The following is a 25,003-nucleotide window of genomic DNA, read 5'->3' on the forward strand; positions in this document are numbered from 1 at the left end:
TGCACAGTCACACATCAGAAGACCCAGCATGGCCATCCTTCAGGCTGTTTGAAGAGTAGGACTTAGCAGTAGATTATATACTTCACCCTGGACGGAGTTAAAACTTTGAAGGTTTGTAATATCTGTAAATCTTACAGGAAACTAACCCAGCTCTTGTAATTCTGAAACATCTTGGATTTTAGAAGCTGTATATATATATATATATATATATATGGTTCCAGAAGACATATATCCACTATTTTTATTATTTTTATATCTGAAACTATGGTCTCCACCTGAAAGGCGTCTGTAATAGGTGTATATGTTTGAAAATGTGGTAACTAGAGAGGCTATACAACTTCATTTCAAATGCTTCTCAGTAATATGCAGATGACAACACTGATGTTGATTCTGATGTTGTCACTGCAAACTCCATTGTAACACTGAATTTTGGCAATTATAAACAGGATGTTCTGTATTTCTAAAATCTTGGAGTACAGAAGCAGTTCCAGAAGCAGGGAAACTCCAGAAGATGGCTTTTGATCAAGAAGTGTACAGCACCTGAAAGGAACAGGAGAGGTGGAAAGAGAAATGAAGTATATGATAGAGATGATCTTACTCTCTCTGTAATACCTGGCACATCGTAGAGGCATTTAAATTGTGTGGTTAAATACTAGGTGGGGAGAAATCACAGTGGTGTGCAGACTCCTGCAGCTCCATCTGGTTTATCTGAACAGAGCTCATCCAATTAGCTCAGCAAGTCTCTAATCAGCAAAAGAGATCTTAAGTTTAACCACTGCCTTCATCACCACTGCAGAAGGGTATAGATCCCAGACTGAGCTGCCCTCTCATCTGGCCATGTTAACACATAGCTATGTGTCAGTCTTTCTGATCTAAATGCTAACACACCTAGATGTGTGTCAAGCGTCAGAAGAGTTGTTTCTGAAAAGCCCTCTAAGCTTTAGCCAGACATTGGCTTCTGGGTACCTGCCACAAATACTGTTCTAAGGGTTTACTTAAGCCCGCATAGGCTCTGCAGGAGCTCTGTGCTATGCTGTGATCCCCTACCAACTGTGATACGATTCAGAGCTGCAGCAGCAGTGAGACCTTCGAGATTTCCTTTACGTGTTGCAGGAACACAGCATTAGGAGCAGAATACTTGGCACACTGTCACAAGTGCAGCACATCTCATAGCAGGAGAAATAAAAATTGGGATTTTATGATCAAAGCTGTATTTTATTTTGCTGCTTTGCGTTAGAAACAACAAGAGCATTTTTGCATTTTCATAAATAACATTCCTCAGCAAAATAAGTTTACCCAGAAAGCTCAGCTGGACAGATTTGTGTTGTGTTTTGTTTTTTCTTAATTCCTCTAAGTCCACTGCAAAATATATCAGTTCTCCAGAAAACAATTGTTCAGAGAGGTCACAACATCCAGTGCTCTTTCTCCCAACAGTTTTAGCAACCCTAGAGCACATTTGTCGGGTTTGGAGGCATTTGCCATTTGTTGACTAGTGGCAACGGCATTGGGCCTAGAGCTTCTCACTGACATTCATTTCGTCCTCTATTTTCCCTGCTTCATTTACTTCAAATGCCCTGAAGCAACTAGCAATGTAAATGTTAATGAGTGATAGGTTTATTAAATGGACCTAGGTTTACCTCAAAGTTTTAGCTGATCTCTCTTAGCTTTGTGAGGAGTGCACTGAGAAAATGCTTGGAAAGGCAGAGCTTTCAGATTTCAGAGAGCAGTGGTGGGAGACTGATTATTATTTTGTGAAGGTCTCAGGGCATAAGATTTGAAGGCAAAAATAGTTTTGAATGAAAATCAAGCTCAAAATATGTCTGGCAGATTTTGTCAGGATGCCAAGAACTGCTCATCCTAAACCAAGGGTCTAACCTCATATCTTGAAATATTAGGCTAGACAAGGTAATGTTAAAACACTTCACATGTACTTGCACTTAAGGTGCTGCTGCAAAAGATGCAGCTGAATTTATAGAGCTGATGATCCTTTCTAGCGCACTTTAAACCTAAAGACATGCAGAGACACCAACATTAAGTATCACACTGTAAATATAGAGGTGTATGTTCAAACACTGCTCTGAGGTCATATAGGTTTTGCTCTGCTGATTTTAGCTGACTGTGCCTATTGGGGTGAGGACTCAAAGGTGGCAAAGCATAATAGTCGTCACTTTGAATTTTTGATCATAGAATCATAGAATAATTAGGGTTGGAAGGGACCTTAAAATCACCAAGTTCCAACCCCCCTGCCATGGGCAGGGACACCTCACACTAAACCATGTCACCCAAGGCTTTGTCCAGCCTGACCTTGAACACTGCCAGGGATGGAGCATTCACAGCTTCCCTGGGGAACCCATTCCAGTGCCTCACCACCCTTATAGTAAAGAATTTCTTCCTTATATCCAATCTAAACTTCCCCTGTGTAAGTTTTAACCCTTTACCCCTTGTCCTATCACTACAGTCCCAAATGAAGAGTCCCTCCCCAGCATCCCTATAGGCCCCCTTCAGATACTGGAAGGCTGCTATGAGGTCTCCACGCAGCCTTCTCTTCTCCAGGCTGAACAGCCCCAACTTTCTCAGCCTATCTTCATACGAGAAGTGCTCCAGTCCCCTGATCATCCTCATGGCCCTCCTCTGGACTTGTTCCAACAGTTCCATGTCCTTTTTATGTTAAGGACACCAGAACTGTACACAATACTGCAAGTGAGGTCTCACGAGAGCAGAGTAGAGGGGAAGAAATTTTTGATAATGAAGACTGTCTGGTTTTATTCATATTAATGCACTGGTCCATCTTGACTCCAGTGTACCTCAGTTTTAAAATCTCAAACGGATATGTTTGCCATCACTGAAAGCCACAGATAGAGATACTTGCCACCCCAATCCCAACCTTACTTCATACCTGAATTGATGCTTGCAAACATGAAATTTAAAAGGCAAAAGGGCAGTCAGGAGCTCTGTGGAACAGGTCAAAATATGTAATAAATCCTCTCTCCCAGAACTGCATCTCAGCTCTCACTGCCTGTGTTTTGAGCCCAGATTTGAACGTCTGAACTTTCCCCCCAGTAGCGCGTGACAGAGTGAGTCTGTGCCAGGTTCCAAAACCAGCTCCAGAGACCTCTCCTGACCACAGACAGGAGCCAGTGCAAGCAGCATGACCTGACTGTGGGGTCACTCAGTGCTGGTGTATTAAAAAGTAAGTCTTCTGCTTCACACTCCTGTAATTGCATTAATGGATTCATGTCTGAGTTACTGCAAGCAGTGCAAAGAGAAGAACGTACAGCACTTACAAAATAAATGTGTGACCACAAGAAAACAAGGAAGAGTAGTGCAAATTAAAGTTGTTTATACATTTGTAGAGAATCCATAAGGTCCTGTAGCAAATGCATCATGACTGTTGGCAATGTATTTTGCTGTATTTTACACTGTACTGTATTTTATAGTAACTATAGTGCTGTATTTTATACTAACTATAAATTAATCACAAGCATTTGTAAACATAAAGCTTGCCTGAGGAATGCAAACTTACTGTACCCTAATACAGTACAGATATTCAACATGTTAATTCATAATAACAGTGGCAATAATGATGATGCGTCGGCTAAAATATTACGCCAACTATGCTCATACACAATAATAATTCAGACCATTCTTCTTCTTAGCTTAAAAATGTTCAAATGCACTTCCTTGAAGAGCAAGCATTGAAAAATAAGTGGGAAATCATAAAAGGATTACATCTAAAATTTTGTAAATCTTCACTGTTTGGCTTAATTTCTTCTCACTGTACACTAGTAACATAAAAAACTGTGTTTCAACTAAGTCAAAATGAAGCCATAGTGTCAATTGCCAGCACACAGAAAATGAAACATTGCATTGTGACTCACAGCTCTTGTCTTGGAAACTACATAATAAATAAATGTAGCAACTACAGTCATCTTAATATTCATAAATCTGTCTCCTCGCCGCACAGGTGCTGTTGAAAATCTTGTTCAGGATTCTCTGCTGGTGTTAAGTATCCTGGTGGGATGGTAAATGCAGCTCCAAGGACTGAGAGATGTTTAGCAGGTTCTTGTAGGTTATTATAGAATGAAATACAGAACCAAAGGAAGCAGGGAGAGACAGAGAGAATTGGGTTCATTACTAGGAAAGATTTCTGATAAATGTTCATGAGGGGTGAGAGGAGATTGTGAGGGGAGAGCAGGGGTGGCCACGAGGGAAGATCATGAAGGGAGAGGTGGGGTGGTCATGAGGTGTCAGGGGAGATCCTGAGGGGACAAGAGAGGTAGCCATGAGGGCTGAGTGAAGATTGTGAGGGGAGAACAGGGGCGGTCTTGAGGTGTGAGGGGAGAGCAGGGGCCGCCATGAGTGAAGGTCATGGTGGGAGAGATGGAGCAGACAAGAGGTGTGAGGGGAGGTTGTGAGGGGACAGAACAAGCAGCCATGAGAGATGAGGGGACATCCTGGGGAGAGAGCAGGGGTGGCCACAAGGGGTGAGGGAAGATTGTGAGGGTGACAGGAGAGGCAGCCATGAGGGATGAGGGGAGATCCTGAGGGGAGAGCAGGGGCAGCCATGAGGTGTGAGGGGAGATCATGAGGGGAGAGCAGGGGTGGGCATGAAGGGTGAAGAAAGATTGTGTGGGGAGAGCACGGGCAGCCATGAGGGAAGATCATGAGGGAAGAGGTGCAGCAATCATGAGTTGTGAGGGGAGATTATGAGGGGATAGGAGAGGCAGCCATGAGGGATGAGAGGAGACTGTGAGGGGAGAGGTGGGACAGTCATGAGGAGAGATTGTGAGGGGACAGGAGGGGAAATTGTGAGGGGACAGGAGGGGCAGCCATGAGCGGTGAGAGCCGTGAGGTGGGACCAGGGGCAACCATGGGCTGTGAGGCGTGGGCAAGAGGGGAGATCTTGGGGGAGATCTTAAGCGGAGAGGAGGGGTGGCCATGAAGGGTAGGGGCAGCAGCTATATGGCGTGGTGCTACTATAAGGGAGCAGCCATAAGGTGTGACTCTGAAGATCATGATGGGAAATCAATTTGCTCTCAGTGACATGGTTTAGAGATGGGCTTCACAGTCCTGGGGTAACAGTTGGGCTCCATGATTTTAAAAGTCTTTTCCAACCTAAATGATTCTTTGATACCAATGATAATATTACTACTGTGTCAAACAGAATGTGAGCACATATAGTCACAAGCTCACCACCTCTCAAAGACTAAAGTTACAATTAAAAGGCTAAAGCTATCTGACCACTAGTACATTCTCCAAGAGTTATATATGCAAGTCCATGGGTGCAGGATATGCGGTCTCACATAGTTTTCATATAAAAAATACTTCTTATTACTTAGTGTTAACATTGTAGATGACATTGTCTGTTAATATAATGTTTAATTCTTTGAGATAGATACATGGATGATAACAGTATAGTTGAGATACTGGGGGGACAGCACAAACCTGTCTTTCTCCCTTTTGTGCCTCCTGGTAAATCCATAGCTATTCCAAGTTACAGTTTTTAAGGTAGTAGGTCCTTCATATTAATGGTGTAAAAGGGCAAATAAAGGGCTTCAAAATCCTGAATACAAATGAAATTGCACTGGTAATGAGAAGTGGCTGGAGCAGTGCCTCTTGCTGTTTGTGTCTCTGCAACTGTGAGCACAGGCTGCAATTCTTACATGCTTTGTAATACTCAGCCTTCTTCATCAAGGATCTCATCCCAAATATTGCCCTTCTGAGCTATTAGTCATAAGTCTGCAAGGTACTTCTGTGTGGTCAGAGTTTCTGCCCGCAGGTACATGTTATGAATAAAGGGACTGAACCCCAAAGATGGAAGCCCAAATTTAGTGCTTATAAATCAGGACTGCATGCAGAATCTGAAATGGTGCATTTCGTGATCGTCATCAGCAAAACTGTTCAATGAACAAACGGAGAATTTGCTTTTTTTCTGACTGTGTTTATTATATGATGCATGTGAGTATAGGCTGTGCACAAAAGCCAAGTCTTTAAATAGCACTGGCTGCCAGCAGAAATCCAAAGGAGTGAGTAATGAGCTCAGATTAATAGAAAAAAACTGGCCCAGTTTCCATGGCATTGCTCTTAGGTCCCTGGCTGGGGCTTGACCCCTTTGTCTTGCTGCAGAGGAGTTTGAAAGCAGAGGCCAAATTCTATCCTGACATTTAGGGGCCGACCACAGCTCCAGGCAGCACTAGCACACCATACCTTGCATGCTCTTGACACATGTCTGCAACACTCACTGGAACCAAAACCAACTCTTCAGCTTTTCTTGTGGACGTTCAGCACAAAACCTCTCATGAATAGTGAGGAAGTACACCAAATAGACAAGCAGAATCATTTACATACATTTGTTCAGCACAGTGCATCTGTTGCATAGTTTCCATATTCATGCCATTCTCAGTGAAGAATCATTTGCTTTGTGCTGCAAGAGCAGATGCCCCCAAGCCTCCTTCTTTTTCTCCAGTTACGCCTGTATATATTAATTAATTCAGTGGGGTTTCTTCCTGGTTTCACCATAGAGTAATAACGATTTGTTCCACCAGCACTCACAGTAGGTAGATAAACATCAGTAGCCTCATTTCATGCATGGAGAATCTGTGACAGGAGGGTTACGCACTGACTGCTGCTGTAGAGAAGAGTGACCGTGAATGCCAGTTCTGGCCCACAGGAATTGATGTGCTGTGTCCCAGGTGCATACTGTGTTCCCACACAAGCTGTTGAACTCTTGAAAATCGAAGAGTGGCACAACCTTTTAGGAAAATCCATCAGGTCAAGGGAGGTAATTCTCCCCCTCTACTTTCTCTTGTGATTGCCCCACAGCAGTACTGTGCTCAGCTCTGAAGACCCAACACAAGAGGAACCTGGACCTGTTGGAGTGAATCCAGAGGAGGCCACAAAGATGCTCAGGGGGCTGGAGCACCTCTCCTGTGGAAACAGGCTGAGAAAGTTGGGGTTGTTCAGCCTGAAAAAGAGAAGGCTCTGGAGAGACCTCAGAGCAGCTTCCAGTGCCTAAAGGGGGCTTATAAGAAAGAGAGAGAGAGACTTTTCACCAGGGCCTGTAGTGGCAAAGAGAAGGAGCAGCAGATTTAAACTGAAAAACAGTAGATTTAGATTAGATATTAGGAAGAAATTCTTCACTGCGAGGGTGGTGAGACACTGGCACAGGTTGCCCTGAGATGTTGTGGCTGCCCCTCTGTGCACATTGTGGCTACTGTGGTCTTCATTTACAACATCAAAATACGCACGCTCAACTTTGGATGTACATATATGTCTTTTCCATCTCTTGATGCACTTCGTTTGCTTGCACACATATCAATGTTTGTGGGTTGAGGTGTACACATATGTCAGGATGTCCTAGGTGGGAAATTTGTTACCATTTAATGCCCAGTGAGCCACGGGTAGAGGAACACAGGACTGAACCATACTGCAGAACATCTCAAAAATAAGACAGATGGAGGGGGCCTGAGGCTGCCCAGAAGACTGCACAGGGTGGACATGATTTCTTGGCATAGCAGAAACAAAACAGCCTGACCTTGCAGTACCTCCATAATCCTTCACTTACCCAGGGATATGCAACACCACCTTGGCTGGGCATTTGGGCTCAGCCATTAAATAGTAAGGAAACTGACAGCAGCTAAACCACCTGACACGAGGATTTCACTTGCTCTTTCAAATGTCAAAACCAGGTCAGAACTATGAGACAGCAGAATTAGACGAGGAAAAATCCTCAGGGCAGCAGCTGCTGCAATTAGGATAGCTGGAGCTGGAGAGGCAGAGTGGGCAGTGGTACTTCCTCACCTCAGCATGGCCCCATAGCTCGCCAAGGGTTATTTCAGGGCAGAGAAACTGCCAGAAATTATTCCCTAGCCTCCTCATGATCTTCTTTCTCCGTCTTCCTTCCTAGGAACATCTCTCCCTGAGGCTGCATGTGATTGATACATTAATAAAGGGGATTCAAGGATATGGGAGATCTCTTCCAAACCCTTTATCCCACAAACCTACAAATCTATGCATAGGAAGGTAACATTTCAGTGTTAAATTTCCTGGTTTTTAGCAGTCCTTGCCTGAAGCACTTCTTCATAAGCTAGAAGTGCTTAATAGCTCTTTCTGCATTTTTTTCCATGACTCTTTCTAATTGCTTTTGCAATAGTCTAAAATGTTGGCATTCATGGCATCCTCGAACAAGTTCCACAATACAGCTATACCCAGGATGTTAAAAGGAACCTTCATTTGCCTCTTCTGAACCTGCAACCTCATCGTTTTATTGATGTTCCCATAGCTCCTGAGAACTATAGCTGAGAGGCAGTGAATAATTGACATTTTTAACTTTCTCAGCGTCACTGTTAATTTCAAAGACTGCCATCATACCCACCAGCCCGGCTATCTCTTTTTAAAGCTGCTGTGTCCTGTTACAGTTTATTATTTTGCTCTTTGCCTCTCTTCTTGGTACTGTTACTACTTTTATAACACTGGGAGGCCAGAACAGCACATGGCATTTGATATTCAGGCATACAGCAGTTATATACAAAATGTGTGTGTATGTGTATGTATATGTATATGTATTTACTCTCTGCTTGTGTATGCAGACATATATATGGCAGGGATGTTTCTGGTTTTACTCTCTATTTCTGGTTTTATTCTCTATTTCTTTCTTAACATTTCAGTAATAGTTTAGTCCTGTGATCAACACTGAGGACTGCTCTTCTGTTTTCACAGAAGTATCTATTACCACTTCAGGCAACTGTGCCCTAAATTGTATCCATTAGCTAAACTGCTAAGCTTCTTTCATATGTAAAGCTTCCTGGTAGAAACACATGAGATGGGCTGGCTCCTCTGTTTCTCCTCTCTACCTACAGTATCATGGCCCTGCAGATAGATTTCCATGTGCCCATTGGCCCAAGCGAAGGAATCAAACAGTGAGGAGCAACATCCTCTTCATCCTGTGTGAAAGTGCTGACAACTAATACAGAAATTTTTTTTATACATATGGGAACTGTGCAGCCAAGTGTCCATGTAGAATGAGCCAGACTGAGCTCCATAATGATCTGAGCAACAGACAGACCCCTAAATCCACTTTAATACAGGTTATGATCCATCCTTTATTTATAATACAGGGGAATGGGAGAACCCATCCCCCAGCCCCTTTTTCAGTAAGTGTTTGCTTTGCAGGGGAAGATGGAAATCTCCACTATCAGGAGATCTGAAAAACAAGGTAGGCAAACATCTCTCTGGAGTGGTGCATGTCTAACTAATCCCCATGCTGAAAGAAGACTGATTGACCTCTCAAGGTCCCTTCCAACCCTAATCTTGAAGTGTCTGAGATTATCAGCCACCTACAGACAGATAAACAGATCAGCATTTTCTTCTCAGAGCATGTTTGTGGGGGACAATTATCAAACAGCTTCTTCTACCATCCTTCCATTAAAACTTTCATTTCACAGCTGCTAAACCAATATAAGCCAGAGCAATTCTAAATCACTCAGAAGCTGGGTGATACCTCCAAACGCTCTAACATATCCTTTGTCCCTTTTGATTTTCACAGACTGGGGGAATATGATAGACACAAAATTCTTATCAGAAAAGAATAAATAACCAATCTGTCTTGGGATCTTTGAAAATAATGGCAGGTTTATTTTTGCAGCTGACAAGTGTTAAGAACTCAAGTTAATGGATTGCCATTTAGGAAACTGTTTTCCAAAATTCTTCCAGTCCTGTTGCCTCCTTTCCTCTACAGTATTTTAAAGTGATGCTTTGCACAACTGGGAGACCGAAAGGTTGATCTACCTATTTCCTTATAATGCCATTCCTGCCATTTTCTGGAACACCTGCAACAGGGTTTGCTTTATAGTTGTAACTGTGTTCATTATTTATTACCTGCTGGCAAATACAGTGCTAGAATTTTAGGAATAACACCATTAACATGCCCCGTGCTCTGATGACTATTTCTCTATTGACAAGACTGAGAGCTTACACCGCATAACAATGAACTAAAAAGCATGCAGTGATGCATTAAAATGGCAGAACTCAATTTCAGGCTTCAAAACATTCATGAAGCAAATGCCAGTTTGAAAAATGGCAGCTGAGTGAGTTTAGCATGGCAGGATTAGCCCTTCTAATGGTTAAAATCTCAACAGAGCCAAGATCATCGCATGGGGATGCTAATTATCTAAAGAGGATGGTATTTGTGTGCAGCATCCAACTGGCCAGGAGCCCAGAGAGGTTGTATCAGTTACAGGCCAAAGATCAAGTGTGCTGGTCCTAGGGCATTCCAGGTGATACAGCGTGGCACCAACACCAATGGAAAAACCTCCTACCAAGACAAGTGGAGCCTGGCTTGCCATCCACCGGCTCCTGTCCCGCCATCTAGTGGGGTATCTCCGTATGTCACTGGCACCCCAATGAGTGGAGTTACATCTGGAGGGAAAACACAGAGGTCTAGTCTTCTTTGAGTCTTTTGTGTAGGTGTTGCTAAGTTAACTGAGGTTACAGTTCAGCTCAGTGTCTTCAAAGAGAAAAATCAAACACAGAGGTTAGTTTGCCTCAGAAAAAAAAAAAAAAGCTGTTCAGCTTCAGAAGGGTGTCTGTGCATAGAAGTTGTAACCTTGGCCCAGACTGCAATACAACCAGCAGCTGTGTGGGACAGAGCTGGAAGCAGCCTCAGTGGGGCCATCTTTCCTCACATCTCAGCAGCTGTGTTTGCGCTCAGGCCCATTCCTCATTCCCCATCTGCTTTACGTGCTGCAGCTGTGCTATGCCTGGCCCTGTGTCTTGCATATCCCAGCCCTGGCTCGACTTTGGACCTTCCGCTCCACTGGCCTCACTGGAGCACCATGGGACTGAGACTTTGCTGGAGAGGGTACTGCTGCCTTGCCACCATCTACACACCCAGCTTGCCTTCCCTTAAGTAACAGGCCTTGCTACTTTGTAAGAACTTGGATTCAGCTCACTTAGCAAAAGGATCTAGTGGTGAGCCATCTCTGCTGCGGAGGTTAAATAGGATGAATTCCACCCTCATTCTTTGCAAAGCAACTGAAACAGCCAGGCTGGTGCTGACATACTGGGGGGAGGGAGCAGGATTATATGTTTTGGGGTTATGTTTTTTGGGGGAGCAGCGTTATGTTTGTGGGTAAGTTTCTAAATCAACTGCTGTAAGAGCAGATCTCTCTGAAGAGACATCCAGGTTTACTGCCTGAAGACCAAGAAGTGTCCCAGCAAGCACAAGTAGTCAAATCCTTCCCCTTAGGTGTGGCATGTAAGAAACCCTTTCTGCAGTATATCTCTAGTCATAGTCAAAGGACTGTGTTGTGTTTAAATAGGACTAAAGCAGGGGCTCTACCAGGATTAAAGCTTCCATGCAGGCCCATCTTGCCATGCAGGACAACAAACACATTCCTTTCTGACAATTTCCCTTTTCCAAGCCCTCTTTTTCATTCTGCATAGTGATATAAGAACATTATTTTTATCCAAACTGTATAACCAATTGCCTAAACAGGTGTAAATGACAGCACATAATTCATCTAAGAATCACTGGGTGAGACAGAAGAGGGCTGGAAAGGGTCTAGAGGCAGTCTGTCTCTCTGTTGTGGAGTGGGATCAGCTGTTACCCATGTCATTCATGGTAGATCTAGCATGTTTTCTGACCTCACCTGAGCAGGTTTCTGGACTGTTCTCAAAAACCTGCAGGGACAGAGAACTAGGTAGATAGCCTACTCCTTGTTTCTCTATTGACAGTACTGGGAAGCATTTCCAATGCCTTACCTAAAACTCTCTTACAGCAAAATAAACCAAATCATATTGCTTCTACTTATTCCTGTTGCTTTTCTGAACCCCTGCTGATTAGTCCGTATCTTTTCCAAAGTGTGCTGCTAAAGGTGGAGTCAGCTCTCCAGGAGGTATTAGCAGCATGGAATAGAGCTCAACCCCTCACATCTTTAAGACAGCAGAAGTTTCTTGTATGTAACATCACCACATATATTCCAATATGGCATGGGCTTTTCTTAAAATAGGTAAGACAGGTGATATCAGGAAGAATTCTTTCACTGAAAGGGTTGTCAGGCATTGGAACAGGCTGCCCAGGGAAGTGGGCAGTGGGAAGTGGTGGAGTCCTCATCCCTTGGGGGTATTTAAAAGACATGCAGTTGTGGCGCTTAGGGACTTGGTTTAGTGGTGGGCTTGGCAGTGCTACGTTTATAGTTGGACTTCACAATCTTATAGGTCTTCTCCAACCTGAAAGATTCTATGATTCCATAGTTCTGTGATTCTGGTTCAGCTTTGGATCTGCCAGTACCCCAGATGTTTTCTGCAGAACTGCTGCCCAGATCTCTGTCCTGTGTCTGTAGCTGATGACATCTCTCTGCACTCAAGAGCATAACATCAGAGCGCCCATATGGAGCATAGCATCAGCTCAGCATCCCCTGGTATATGCAGTGCACGCCCTCACACATCCACCCCCACGGGCAGAGTTTCAGGTAAGCTGGAGTGATGCGTGTAATGCCACAGACGAAAAGGCTTTTCGTAGCTGTGCAGTGACCTCTCTGTCTGTTTGAAGAAGTGCAGCCAGCAGCCTAAAACTGGGCTATGGGTGTATAGCCAAGGAAGCAGCAGAGGATTTTCAGGGACCCAGCTGAACCAGAAAGAAATGCAAATACTGTAACGTCAGTGTAACAACACCTGCATTTCTTCTGAGTGCAGGAGGGGTTGTTGCTGAGCTGAAGACCTTTCTCATATCCTAAAAAGTGATTCTTTGGGGATTTGTTTATCTATCTATTCCAGTCTGACATATTCTATTTGTGAATAGATCAGACCTGATAAACTACACTGATGCTCAAAGTTCAGTTCTTTCAAGTACCAATCTTGTAATCTGGGACTCTGTCTTAGTACACTGCCAGTGTAGATCCAAATAATGACTTTTGGCTGAACATCCAAAAATCTCCAAGGATTGCCAGGGACTGAAAGGCTGGCTATATTGTGTAACCTAATAATAAGAAGGTTTAGGACCTCTTTAGTGCCCTTAACCCCCGTGGGGAAAGAACTTGAACAAAAGCAGTTAGAACTACAGTTTCCATCTGGATATGTGGAAGGCAGGGCTACGAAGTCCCAGCTCCTGTTTCAGTCATAAATTCCAGCCAGATTTGTGAAGACACAAGCTGATCACAGGCTTGTTGTGCATCTTCTCTCCCAGTGCAAGAGTCAGGAGATGCACTGGGGAAGAGGGCACTGGGCACTGCCAGGCTGCCCTGCCAGGCCTCTCTACAGTGCCAGGTCTCACTTGGTTGTTTAGACTTCTATTTTCCAGTTTCTCTCTACCAGGATCTATCTATAGAGATACATAGATTAAAATATATATAGATAGAGATAAATAGATATATATATCTATATAAATATAGATAAATATATCTATACACTTATATACACTGTGACTTTCGCAGCCTTTTACAAAGGTTAGAAGAATGTCCCTTAGGTCATAGCCAAGCCCCACCTATCATTTCCTTCCACTGACTGCACCTGGCTGGAGACTTGGCTGCAGGCAGGATCTCCTCCCTTTTGATACAGCTCAGTGGGAGTGGTCACAATGAGCTGAAAACGTACTGCTCACTTAGAGAAAGAACAGTGAAGTATCAGCTGTCATCTGCCATTTGAATCCAAGACACAAAGTTGTATCATGCCCAGTTGCTAATATTTGGTGAGAGTAACACTGCAATACTTCACAATGACCTGTGTCTTCCATGAGAAAGGATTCTCCTGAGACTGCGGACACCTGCCTAGAAAATCCACCTCAAGTGATATTAAAAACCCCATCTATAAAAACACAGGACTTTCATCAGTGCTTGGGGATTCACATGTCTCCAAAGATGAAGTACACTGTCAGGATAACCTGTCATTTCCCACCTAAAAATACCCTGCTGCAGAGGGACTACCTTTTTATCCTAATACTGTGGAATGTGTTAACCTTGCCTGGATATGACAGATGTTTGAAGGGGCTGCCTGCACAGACACAGAAAGCAGGTGTGGAACACTCAGGGTTTCTTCAAATGATGCTGATTTTGGGGAGGGGGAGGAAGGCATTTTTAATATCAGCACATGACAGAATTATCTCTTAATATGGCATCACAGGAAATTTTTAGCACTGGTACCTCAGTAAAGTGCTTCTTGCAAAACCTACACCAATTAAAGTATCACTAATTTAGTCCTGGGATTTATTCAGAGCTGTCTGAGTTTGAATCAATTTTAAAAGCCACTCAGGTTAAAAGGATGAAAACCTTGTCATGTCAACACTTCTGGTCTCATTTAAAGGTTTTTTTCCACTTGATATTGATTTAGCATAACTTCACGTCAAATTGATGTTCACACAGGAGCCTTGACCTATTTAACTGACGCATTTTTAAGTAATACCTCCTACTTCACAGCCACAACTCTGAATAGAGACCTACAGGCAAAGCAACCTGAAGGTCCATCTGTCTCATCACTTGTGCAAAGGGTTTCTACCCTGACTCCAGTAGACAGGGCCAACCGCTGAATTTGTAAGAGGTTTCGATACTATAGGAAGATCCCTTTTTCTAGAACAATCTCTTCAAATGAAAACCAAACTGAAGCACACCTACTAAATGGATGTTTTTAGCTGCATATTACACTATGAGAAGGAGCCAAATGTTCCCCTGTCACTCAACCCACTGCTAAAGATATGTGGTTTGTATAAAGAGGGGCTCTTATCAAGCTAGCTGCTACTAGAAAAAAAAACAGATAAGCTTTTGAGCAGAAGTCCCTTCTTCAGGTCTGAGATAGCAACAGTAGGGGAAGGTTTTTCTTGAAGGTGAAAACCAGCAGAGAATGACTGATAAATTTAATCAAGATTATGTAAGCAGCTAGATGATCTTGAGAAAAAAAAGGGGGGGCACTGATATCTGGAGCAAAGGAAGAGATAGCAGGGGAGGAGGAGATAAAAGGTGAGCACAAAGAAAGCCTTGTGTAATTTACTGCCTGAGGAGGATGAGGGACAGGGAATTGTACCCTGTGCCCTAGTGTCTCTGTCAAGTCCAGGATCATTAGAAACATTAAGCATTTTAGGTACCATAATGTCTTTAGAAAGTATTTTGTCATGTCACCTAAGAATAAGGGTTCAAGGGAGGTCTACATTTATTTCAATTGTGTCAGGCTGCTGCAGTGAAGTATGTGCAAGTGGAGGAAAAGAGGCCTAGGTATTACTGTGCTTCTGCCTTTCATCTTGACCCTGACTGCTGGGCTTAATCTCTCTTATTTTTAAGTCGTTGTAAATAAGTGAAATTTCTTCACTGTGAGAGTGGTGAGGCACTGGTACAGGTTGTCCAAAGAAGCTGTGGATGCTTCATCCCTGGAAGTGTTCAAGGTTAGGTTGGATGGGGCTTTGAGCAAACTGATCTAGTGGAAGGTGTCACTGCCTGTGGAAGGTGGGTTGGAAATGGATTATCTTTAAAGTCCTTTCCAACTCAAACCATTCTATGATTCTATCTTTGCAAAAGTAATGAAAAATATACCTGTCCCAACCAGTCCTTTCACAAGCATACAAATGGTGTCTCCAAACATACCCAACTTCATTAGTCTGAGGCAGTAATAACAGGAAAAGTCTAAGAGCTTCTTAATTATTTGCCTATTAAAAATAAATCATTTATTTGGAGAAGGCACAGCATTTAGTACCTGTCACAACCCTCACAAGGCGTCAAGCTCCTCAGCAGTGAGGACAGCCCCACTGCAGTTAAGTCATTACCGATGATGGAGACCACAGGAGAAGGCAGTCAGGCCAGCTGATACCTCATCAGGCTGTGAACAGAGGGAGCATCACAGGTTTTTCCGAACATCACCTGTTTTACCCATTTTAAGAAATGCCATATTGGAATACGTAAGTGGTGATGACACTGTGCCACCCCCAGCTCTGCGGGCGACTCACAGCAGCTCTTCTCCAGGTGTCTGAGAAAGGCTCAGAGTGGTTCTTCTTCAAAACTGAGCTTATGCCAGAGCTGAAGAGCCAGCAGGGATCACCACCTGTACCCAGCACTGCTGAGGCTGCACCTCAAATCCTGTGTTCAGTTCTTACCACGAGAAAGACATTGAGGTGCTGGAGCAGATCCAGAGAAGGGCAACGAAGCTGATGAAGGGTCTGGTGCCCAAGTATGATGAGGAACGGCTGAGGGAACTGGGGAGGTTTAGTCTGGAGAAGTCTCATGGGGAACCTCTACAACTACCTGAAAGGATGGAGTGAGGAGATGGCTGGTCTCTTTTCCCCAAGTAACAAGTGACAGGATGTCCTGGGTTCAGCAGTAGCAGTCATTTTTCTCCTTCTTGGTAGCTGGTGCAGTGCAGTGTTTTGACTTTCAGCCTGGGAACAGAGCTGACAGCAATGTTTTGGTTTGGCCAAGGACTTTGTGAACCTCATGCTCTGCCAGGGAGGAGGGAAGCCAGGAGGAAGCAGAGACAGGACACCTGACCCAAACTGACCAAAGAGGTATTCCATACCACAGCACGTCATGCCCAGGATGTAACTGGGAGTTAGCCGGAAGAGCTGGGAGAGTGCAGGGTTGGAGGAGGTATGGGTCGGTGCTTGGTCAGGCTTGGGGAGTGAATTATTGGTTGGCTGGTGGTGAGGTGTTGTATTCTCTTCCCATTTCCTTTATCATTATTATCATTGGTGGTAGCAGCAGTGATTTGTGTTATACCTTAGTTACTAAACTGTTCTTATCTCAACCCGTGGGAGTTGCATTCTTTTTGACTCTCCTCTCCGTCCCTCCGGGAGCAGGGGGAGGGCAAGAAGGGGGGGGAGTGAGTGAACGAATTGCTTGACTGGGTTTAAACCATGACACAGGACAAGAGGTAACGGCCTCAAGTTGCACCTGAGGAGGTTTAAGACTGGAGATTAGGAGAAAATTCTTCACTGAATTTTTCAGGTCAGGCATTGGAACAGGCTGCCCAGGGCAGTGGTGGAATCACCATCCCTTTAAGTGCTCACAAACCATGTAGACAAGGCCCTTAAGTGACATGGTTTAGTGGTGGCCTTGGCAGTCCTGGGGTAACAGGTGGACTTGATGATCTTAAAGGTCTTTTCCAACCTAGCTGACTCTGCGATTCATGCCCAGGTCAGTGGAGCACTCAGAAATCTGAGGAAGCAGGGTACAGCGACCTAGCAGACTGCCACTCAAGGAACACAGGCCGCTACATCGACAGCCCGGCCTCACCTGAGGGCAAGCCTCACCTGAGGGCAAAGAGGCGCTGGCCTTCCGCTGCAGCTCCCCTAGCCCCGTCAGCACGGGCACTCAGGCCTCCCGCCGGCACGGCTGTGGCTCGGGGGGGCGGTTTGCGCTACCGACCCCCATCACACACGCACACCCGCCCGACACGCCGCGGACCGCCCCATCACGGCCACCAACCGCCTCCCCCTCAAACAGCCGCGCGGGGGCGCCGCGCGGGGCGGAGCTGGCGGAGCGCGCGTGCGCGGTGACGCGCCGTGCCGTGCCCGCTATATGAGCTGCGGCAGGCGCTGACTCGGCCCTTTCCGCCGAGCTCCCGCCCGATCTCGGGTCGCTGCGCAGAGACCGCGCCGCCGCCGCGCCTGCCGCCGCCATGATCATCTACCGGGACTGCATTAGCCGTAAGGGCGGCGGCCCCGCGCTGGGGAGGGGGCCGGGCGGGCCGGCAGGGCGGGAGGTTGCTCTGGCGGGAGGGGAGAAGCGGCTGGCCGCGGCCTGCGCCCAGCTGCTGGGCCTGCCGGTGCCGCGCATGTGCACTGAGGGGAGCCGCGCCGGCGATCGCGGGGGGGGGGGGGGGGGGGGGTTAATGTACAGTCCGGGCCGAGGCCGTGCGGCACGGGCCTGAGCGCTGGGTCCGGATGGGGGTGACGGGCAGCCGGAGCGGGGCCCGAAAGGGCAGTGAGGGGAGGCGGCTGCGGGGACGCGAAGGGCGGAAGCTGACGCGGTGGCGCCCGCCTGTGTGTGTCCGTCCCCCCGCAGAGGACGAGATGTTCTCGGACATCTACAAGATCCGGGAGGTGGCGAACGGCCTGTGCCTGGAAGTGGAGGGGAAGGTGAGTAGCTTGTCCACCTCAGGAAAGGACTATGGCGGGGAGGGAAGGCAGGCCTCGCCGCGGTGACTCAGAGCCAGCCTGGGGCTGGGGAGAGGGTTTGGCTTCCCTGCGAGGGGCCCTAAGCGGGGGGAGCACGGCCCGGCCTGGTGCCTGTGGCTGGGACAGAGACGGCTGCTACCACGGTTGCTGTGTGAAAGTTCAGTGCTGGTGGTGTAGTGAATGTCAGGTGCTGGGAGAGGAGCCTGGCTTAAAAAGCCTGTGCTTGGGCTGCAGTCAGGTTCCTTGCATTTAACTGTGGCTCTGAAGTCATGCCCTGCTGTCAGGTCATAGATGTGTAAGAGCGGTAGCGTTAAGATTTTTGCAGAGCCGTTAAGTTTTTTGATGTCTCTAAATCTAGATGGTCACCAGGACAGAGGGTCAAATTGATGACTCTCTAATTGGTGGCAATGCCTCTGCTGAAGGTCCTGAGGGAGATGGAACAGAAGCCACGGTCATAACTGGTGTTGATATAGTGATAAACCACCACCTGCAAGAAACCAGCTTTACAAAAGAATCCTACAAGAAGTACATCAAGGATTACATGAAAGCGTAAGTGTCAGCAGGCTTTTTCTTTAAACGTGATTGCAGAAGTTTTAGGTTGCTGAGATTTTGAAAACAGTGTTGAACTTTGTTCTTGTAGGTGTTAGTTCTTAGTTCTGATACAGGTACCAAACTTGCTGTGAACTTGAATAATGTCTTAATATTTGGCAAAACCGGAGCTCTAAAGAATTGATAGTGGAATATCTGAGTTTATCTTGGCTGATGTACAGGACCCGTCATGTGCTTTGAATGTTATTTGTAATCTTACCGTTTTCTTTTGGATTTATCGGTACCAGGTGTTCATGTGGAAGGGGGTGAGGTGGTGAAGAAGAGCTTACTGAAGTATTTGTAACTTGGCAGTTTAAATGCCCATAAATAACATGTGAATGGAACTTTTGCTAATTCAAGGTGTAACTTCTGTTGCTTATGGTTCAGTGGGTTAGTACTAAAGGAGAAAAGGCTGTGATGCTGAGAGAGAGTACTGTTTGTGCTGTGAAAATGGTTTGCTATTTTTTTTGTCTACTGTTAGCTTGGAAGTAAAATGATACAAGTGTCAGGCACGGTTCTGCTAATTGACTAACAAAGTTAAGTTAAAATTTTGGGGCTTTAAGAGTGGGTGGGGGAAAAGCAGCAAAATCAGACAGTTTGACTGCTAACAAATCTTTCTGCTATGATGTGATGCTGCTCAGTGGAGTTATTAAACTAGAACATGTTTTCAGATTTATTTTTTTTTCCAGAATCAAAGCCAGACTTGAGGAACACAAGCCAGAGAGAGTAAAGCCTTTCATGACAGGGGCTGCAGAGCAAATCAAACACATCCTTGCGAATTTCAAAAACTACCAGGTAATGAAACTTATGTATCCCTACAGTAGTGTGGCAGTGATACAAGCTGTGGTTGGTTCATTGGCTGAACTAGCTTGTTGAGAATTTTGAGGACTCTGGGAGTCAGGACATGGAACTTGCCCTTCTTTGGGGGTATTAGAGACTCTTGAGAGTCAGAGAAAAGAAATAGCATAGAATTTCTTGGGGTGTTCAGGTATTTCATTTCAGTTTGCAATGCTTGTAGAGAACTGCATTTGTAGCTAGCACCATCTAGGAGCCGAGGAGTTTTAAGACTTGAAAGATGTATAATTTTGGCACCTGCTGTGTCTTACTCTGCTCTTTATAACAGTGTGGTAAAACTATAGAATGGTAGAATGTTTGGGTTAAAAGGGTACTTAAAGATCATCTAGTTCCAACCTGCCTGCCATGGGGAGGGGCATCTTCCCCTAGAGCAGGTTGCTCTGAGCCCTGTCCAACCTGGCCTTGAACACTACCAGGAATGGGGGACAACCACAGCTTCTCTTGGCAACGTGTTCTACTGCCTTGATCACCCTCACAGTGAAGAATGTCTTCCTAATATCTAATTAGTTCTACCTCTTTCAGTTTAAAGCCATTCCCCCTTGTCCTGTCACAAAATTGCCTTGTAAAAAGTCTTCAGGCTTTCTCGTACTCCCTCTATGTACTTGAAAGCTGCTCTTATATCTCCCTGGAGACCTTCTCCAGGCTGAACAAGCCCAACTCAGCCTGTCTTCACAGGAGAGGTGTTAACAGCCCTCTGATCATTTGTGTGGCCCTCCTCTGGACTTGCTTGAGCAGGTCTGTATCCCTCTTGTGCTGGGAGCCTCAGATCTGAACTCAGCACTGCAGGAGAGGTTTTACAAGAGCAGAGTGGAAGGGTAGAGTCACCTCCTTTGACCTGCTGGTCACGTGCCTTTTGATGCAGCCCTCATACAGAAGCTTTTTGGGCCTCAAATGCATGTTGAGTCATGTTGAGCTTATCAACACCCTCAATCAAGTCCTTCTTAGGCTGCTCTCAATCCAGCCTCCCCCATCCTGTATTTGTGCCTGGGGTTGCCCTGACCCAGGTGCAGGATCTTGCACTTGGCCTTGTTGAACTTCATGAAGTTCACACTGGCCCACCTCAAGCCTGTCAAGGTACCTCTGAATGGCATCCCTTCCCCCTGGTGTGCTGAATGCTGAGGTACCTAGGTGGCACTAAAATGGATAAGCTGCAGAAAGCAAAATCCCTGCAGCTGGTGAGGGGGAGTTTTAAATTGAACTTGGAGATGTTATAGCTTTCTTGTGTAAAAAGGCACTTTCTCCTGGTAATAGCTCATTAAATGTCTCAGTAATGCGTTTCTTTGAAGTTCTTTGTAGGAGAGAACATGAATCCAGATGGTATGGTGGCTCTCCTGGATTTCCGTGAGGATGGTGTGACCCCATATATGATTTTCTTTAAGGATGGCTTAGAAATTGAGAAATGTGTAAGTACTGGGTGAATGTGCCCAACCACATGATTAGTTCTTTCAGTGCACCACTTGTTCTCTTGTGTCCTTGTTAAAGTTGAACAGTAGCTGCCAGCTTAAACTTTAAAGGTTGAAGTCAGTACAGCCTAATTGGTGCTTTGTGTTACGCACAGTGCCTGAGACTTCCCTCGTGCTATTCAGTTACACCGAATGGGAAGTAGTTTCACTGCAGTGATTCATGGTGACTTCATGGCTAAGAAATGCAGAAAGAATTGCCTTTCTGAGATGTAACTATGTGATTTAAAGACAATGTTCTCTGAAATGCACCACGACAGGGTGTTAATTGTGAAATATCTTATTTGATCAGGTTCCCTCTTGCTTATTCTGGTGCCACTTTTTGTTATGCAAGAACTGTGTTTTAAAAATTGCCCTGAATTCGGGAACATGGTAATAATCAAGTACTTCACCTTATACTGTCTGGAATCTCCAGCTGTTTGAGCTCAGACATCTCCTGTTGTCTGCTTTATCTTTAATGACTTTGTTGGAATGTGGTTGCAGCAAAACAGTCCTTGGATCACAACACTTGCATTTTTAGGCTTATTTGGAGTGCCATGGAATTTGCTGTAGACTGGTAGTGGGGGGTAGCTGCTTGCTTTGCCCAGTCATTGTGGCCTCATGAAGTCTGTTTATAGCCAGCTAAATTTATCTGTAAAGCCTCCTAGAGGCTTCCTGGTGTGCAGGTCATGTAAAGATGAACCAACTCGTAGTGTGGAACACAAGCCCAACTAAAGGAATGCTTTTATTGGCCAGAACAGACACACCACCTCCTGCAGCCTGCCTGAGGGGAGATAATACCTGTTCTGCACTCTGGAACAGGCCTAGGTCACCTGGAAGGTGCCTCTTCAATGCAGAAGCTTGTGTTCATCTCCCCTACTTGGGCAGACCTTTTGGATGTGTAAATTGGGTATCTCCATCTCCTTCAGGATGGAGTAAAAGAAATAGTAGCAGGGTGTTCTAGTGGGAGGCAAAAAAAAACCCTATGACAGCTTCTTGGTACAGCTCTTGTAAGAGGCAGTATGTACATTGTAAGCTTTAGTACTTGTTTAGGATATGCCCTTAGTTGAAAGGAAACCTGAAACTTGGTGTGTCAAGCAAAAAGGGTATGAATGAGTATCCTGTCTGGCTTGCTCAGCAGCTGCCAGTTGCTCTGTGTGATCAGAAGAATGATCAGCATCCTCTGATAGACCACGAGCACTTTTCCTGTTGCTCTCTGGTTTGCACTATGATGCGAAAATAACTTCCTTGCGCTTTCTGCCTGCCAGCCTATGGCAGCTCAGATTGAATTAGGGAATACACAAGTAAGTTATAGAAACTTACTGTCGTGACCTTGAACTAACATCTGCTACTCTTGTTTCAGTAACAAATCAAACAGTATGGTTTTGGATCACCTGTCTTCATAGCTGGCTGCTGTTTCTTCATCGGCACAACACCAGGAATTGGCAATGTCTAACTGGACTGATGTCATCTTGAGCTTTATTCACTTATTTTGACCCTGATTTGGAGTGGAGGCATTGTTTTAAAGAAAAAAAAACCAACAAACATCTGTCATGTAGATTGTCTAAAATAAAACTCATTTAAATCCATTCTAGGTGATGGCTTTTGGTCTAATGTGTTTCTTAGGGTGACTTGCAGGAGAGGTTGCAGCAAGGTGTTCCAGGATTTGGTACTGTCAGTAGCGTAGTCTGGTCCTGGCACACTATGGCTTGACGACAGACTTCAGGCAGCTTCTACCTGTGATACTGGACTGCAAGAGCAGGCTAAGGTCAATCGGGCAAAGCCCAGGAAATGTCATCATGATGGAGTGGATCCCCTTCATCTTTCATGATTGCAGAGACCTCTGGAAGAGATACCAAATTAATAACAAAACCCAAGAATGGAATGTGTGCTATTGAGCTGCTTTGTCAGACAAGGATGTTTGAGTCTGTTTTCAGCTGTAGTACGACTTCAGGATCAAAGTAGGAGGACGGATGGAGCAGGAGTTTAACACTAGCACTCCCTCTGAGCCCAGGTACTGGGAACACTGTGAGGAGAGGGTTTTCCAATGCAGGCTGGCTGTGGTATTGGCTCCTGTGTATCTGACAGCTGTTCAGGAGCAGATTAATGAGAACTCCCAAACTGCAGGATTTTTGGGGTGTTCTGTACTTACTGGTGAGAGAAATGTTGGAATGGCCTGGCCCTGTCCTAGCTTGTACACAGCAGGTGTGTCTGGGCTTGAGACTTAGCCGAGTGTTGATAACTTGGTGTTCCTGCTGTGTTCCCCATTAGGAAGTGCATCTGTTTGACAGACCTGGAGCAAACAGCGGTTGCTTCTCTGGTTCTTGCTGAGATGCGACAGTAACAGGTTCCTTGCGCTTTCTGCCTGTCTGAACTTGTGGCAGCCTGGATTGAATAAAGGAACACAAACGCCTTTGCAGAGCCCCAGATGGGGCTGGGGGGGTTATGTTGCTGCTGACAGCACAGGGATATTGCCTTGGGCTGCAAATCACCCATGATTTTCTGCTGTGGTGGAGGCAGAGGTACAGGTTAAGGTGCCAAAAGGGGAGGGCATGACCTGGTTGCCACCTGTTCATCTGTGAGTTCTTAGGCTTCCACTGCCGAGTTTTGGCATCTTTGCTGCCTTTTGTCAGGTTTGGCCAGAGATAGGTTTCTGCAGGGGGTGAGACAGATGAAGCAGCAGGCTGGGAGGAGTGAGATACTGGCTGTGGAGGAGGGGGGGGAGAGTGGCCTACTTATCTCAGAGGTTCCTGTCTAGTTTACATACTCCCTATTTTAGTTGTGTGGGAACTTCATTTACATATCTTTCACCTTCCCAAGAAGGGGGCTTGGACCAGCTGCACTTCTGGCTGAGGTACAGTAATGGTGTCATCCGAGCAATGTAAAATGATGCTCCTCTGCCTTCACCCTATGGGGTCGAAAGGCAGGTTCACAGCCTAAATAAAATCACTGAGCGTACTCTCTTTCCTTGCAGAGGGTTTTTTAGTGGGGCCAGGTGAGGATGTTCTCTTATGTTCTGTTAAAAGCTGTGAGCCTTGAAGGGGAGAGCAAGTACTTGCTTAGTCTGAGACTTCTGCTTCTCAGTGGAGTACAGTTAGTGTCAGCAGGGCAGTGCTTGCGTGGCCATGCAGCCTCTGGTCTTGCTATGCAACCCCTAATATCCCTGGCTCCCATTTCCAGTGAGTTAAAACATCCAAAACTGAGTGGAGGGAGCTGGCATGTGGGAATGGAAAGGGCTTTTGCCCTGGCTTGACTGGTGAGGATGGGATCCCCAGGGAACAAGCCTGAAGCAAATTGTTGTGTGACAGTTGAGTACGAATGAGGAGGTGCTTTGAAAAACAGGTGGTTTAAAAGCATGCTGAGCACAGCCTTGCTGTTGGGTTGAATGGCCTAGGGCACATTGTGAGCCATCATTGCTACTCCTGGCTAATTGGGATGTTGAAATGGTGTGTACAAACGCGTAGGTCATAGTCTCATGCTTTTCTACAGGGTGGAGCATATGATGGCAAGTCTCTCTTCTCTCCTGTTGTAGGAAAGTCACTTCAGAGGCTCTTGAGATACAGGAGGTGTTTTTGTTCATCCCTCCAGTGAGCTGCAAGAGAAGTGGTTTTGCTGCTGGCTACGCTTCCCAACAGTGCACCGCTGCCTTCAGTTTCCCAGGGAAATGGACAAGTCTCACTGCTCGGGTGCCAAGCCTGCCAGGCAGCAGGGAGGAGAGGTTTAACTACCCTTGATGGCAGAGACCATGGGGGTGACAAGCAGTGGTCTGGGGTGTGCTGCTGTGGCAGCTGCCCACAGTCAAGGCAGGGTGAGGGAACGCTGAGATCCGATGCCTTGTGGGAGTTGCTATGTGCTGTGAAGTGGGAGGTCTGTGGCTGGTAAATGCACTTGTCAACAGTCTGTGCTGCAGCTCTGAGGTGGAAATGAAGCTGGTGTGTTTCCTTGCAACCCAGTTCCCCTTCTTCTGGTGCCTCTTCATGCAGCTGTTTTCTGGGTACTGAAAAGCTAAAGTTACTGGAGAAGGCAAAGCTTC

General features: G+C 45.7%; 1 protein-coding gene and 2 non-coding genes across 3 annotated transcripts; all 3 read left to right on the plus strand.

The window, feature by feature from the left end:
- Positions 1–17,454: 17,454 nt before the first annotated feature.
- TPT1 (tumor protein, translationally-controlled 1) lies at positions 17,455–22,559 on the plus strand. The gene is made up of 6 exons (XM_057426930.1): positions 17,455–17,617; positions 17,976–18,049; positions 18,447–18,637; positions 19,366–19,471; positions 20,818–20,934; positions 22,334–22,559. Exons 1-6 carry the CDS (start codon positions 17,590–17,592, stop codon positions 22,334–22,336), a joined length of 519 nt encoding a protein of 172 aa, XP_057282913.1. The 5' UTR covers positions 17,455–17,589; the 3' UTR covers positions 22,337–22,559.
- Positions 22,145–22,274, plus strand: LOC130608739 (small nucleolar RNA SNORA31). Its single transcript, XR_008974632.1, has one exon. It is a non-coding gene; the product is annotated as a small nucleolar RNA SNORA31 (small nucleolar RNA).
- A 685-nt stretch (positions 22,560–23,244) lies between the features above and the next one.
- Positions 23,245–23,380, plus strand: LOC130608740 (small nucleolar RNA SNORA31). The gene has a single exon (XR_008974633.1). It is a non-coding gene; the product is annotated as a small nucleolar RNA SNORA31 (small nucleolar RNA).
- Positions 23,381–25,003: the final 1,623 nt, after the last annotated feature.

Source organism: Pezoporus wallicus, unplaced genomic scaffold (genome assembly GCF_028554395.1).
Source record: "Pezoporus wallicus isolate ANWC-B61680 ecotype Strahan unplaced genomic scaffold, APGP_CSIRO_Pwel_v1 contig_7113, whole genome shotgun sequence".
Taxonomy (NCBI): domain Eukaryota; kingdom Metazoa; phylum Chordata; class Aves; order Psittaciformes; family Psittacidae; genus Pezoporus; species Pezoporus wallicus.

What these genes read in the sequence shown, in the direction of transcription:
- TPT1 (XM_057426930.1), top strand. Translation starts at nt 17,590, where the DNA reads ATGATCATCTACCGGGACTGCATTAGCC. An exon ending in CTACCGGGACTGCATTAGCC is followed by an intron (nt 17,618 to 17,975) that starts GTAAGGGCGGCG and finishes GTCCCCCCGCAG; the next exon opens with AGGACGAGATGTTCTCGGAC. An exon ending in ATCAAGGATTACATGAAAGC is followed by an intron (nt 18,638 to 19,365) that starts GTAAGTGTCAGC and finishes TTTTTTTTCCAG; the next exon opens with AATCAAAGCCAGACTTGAGG.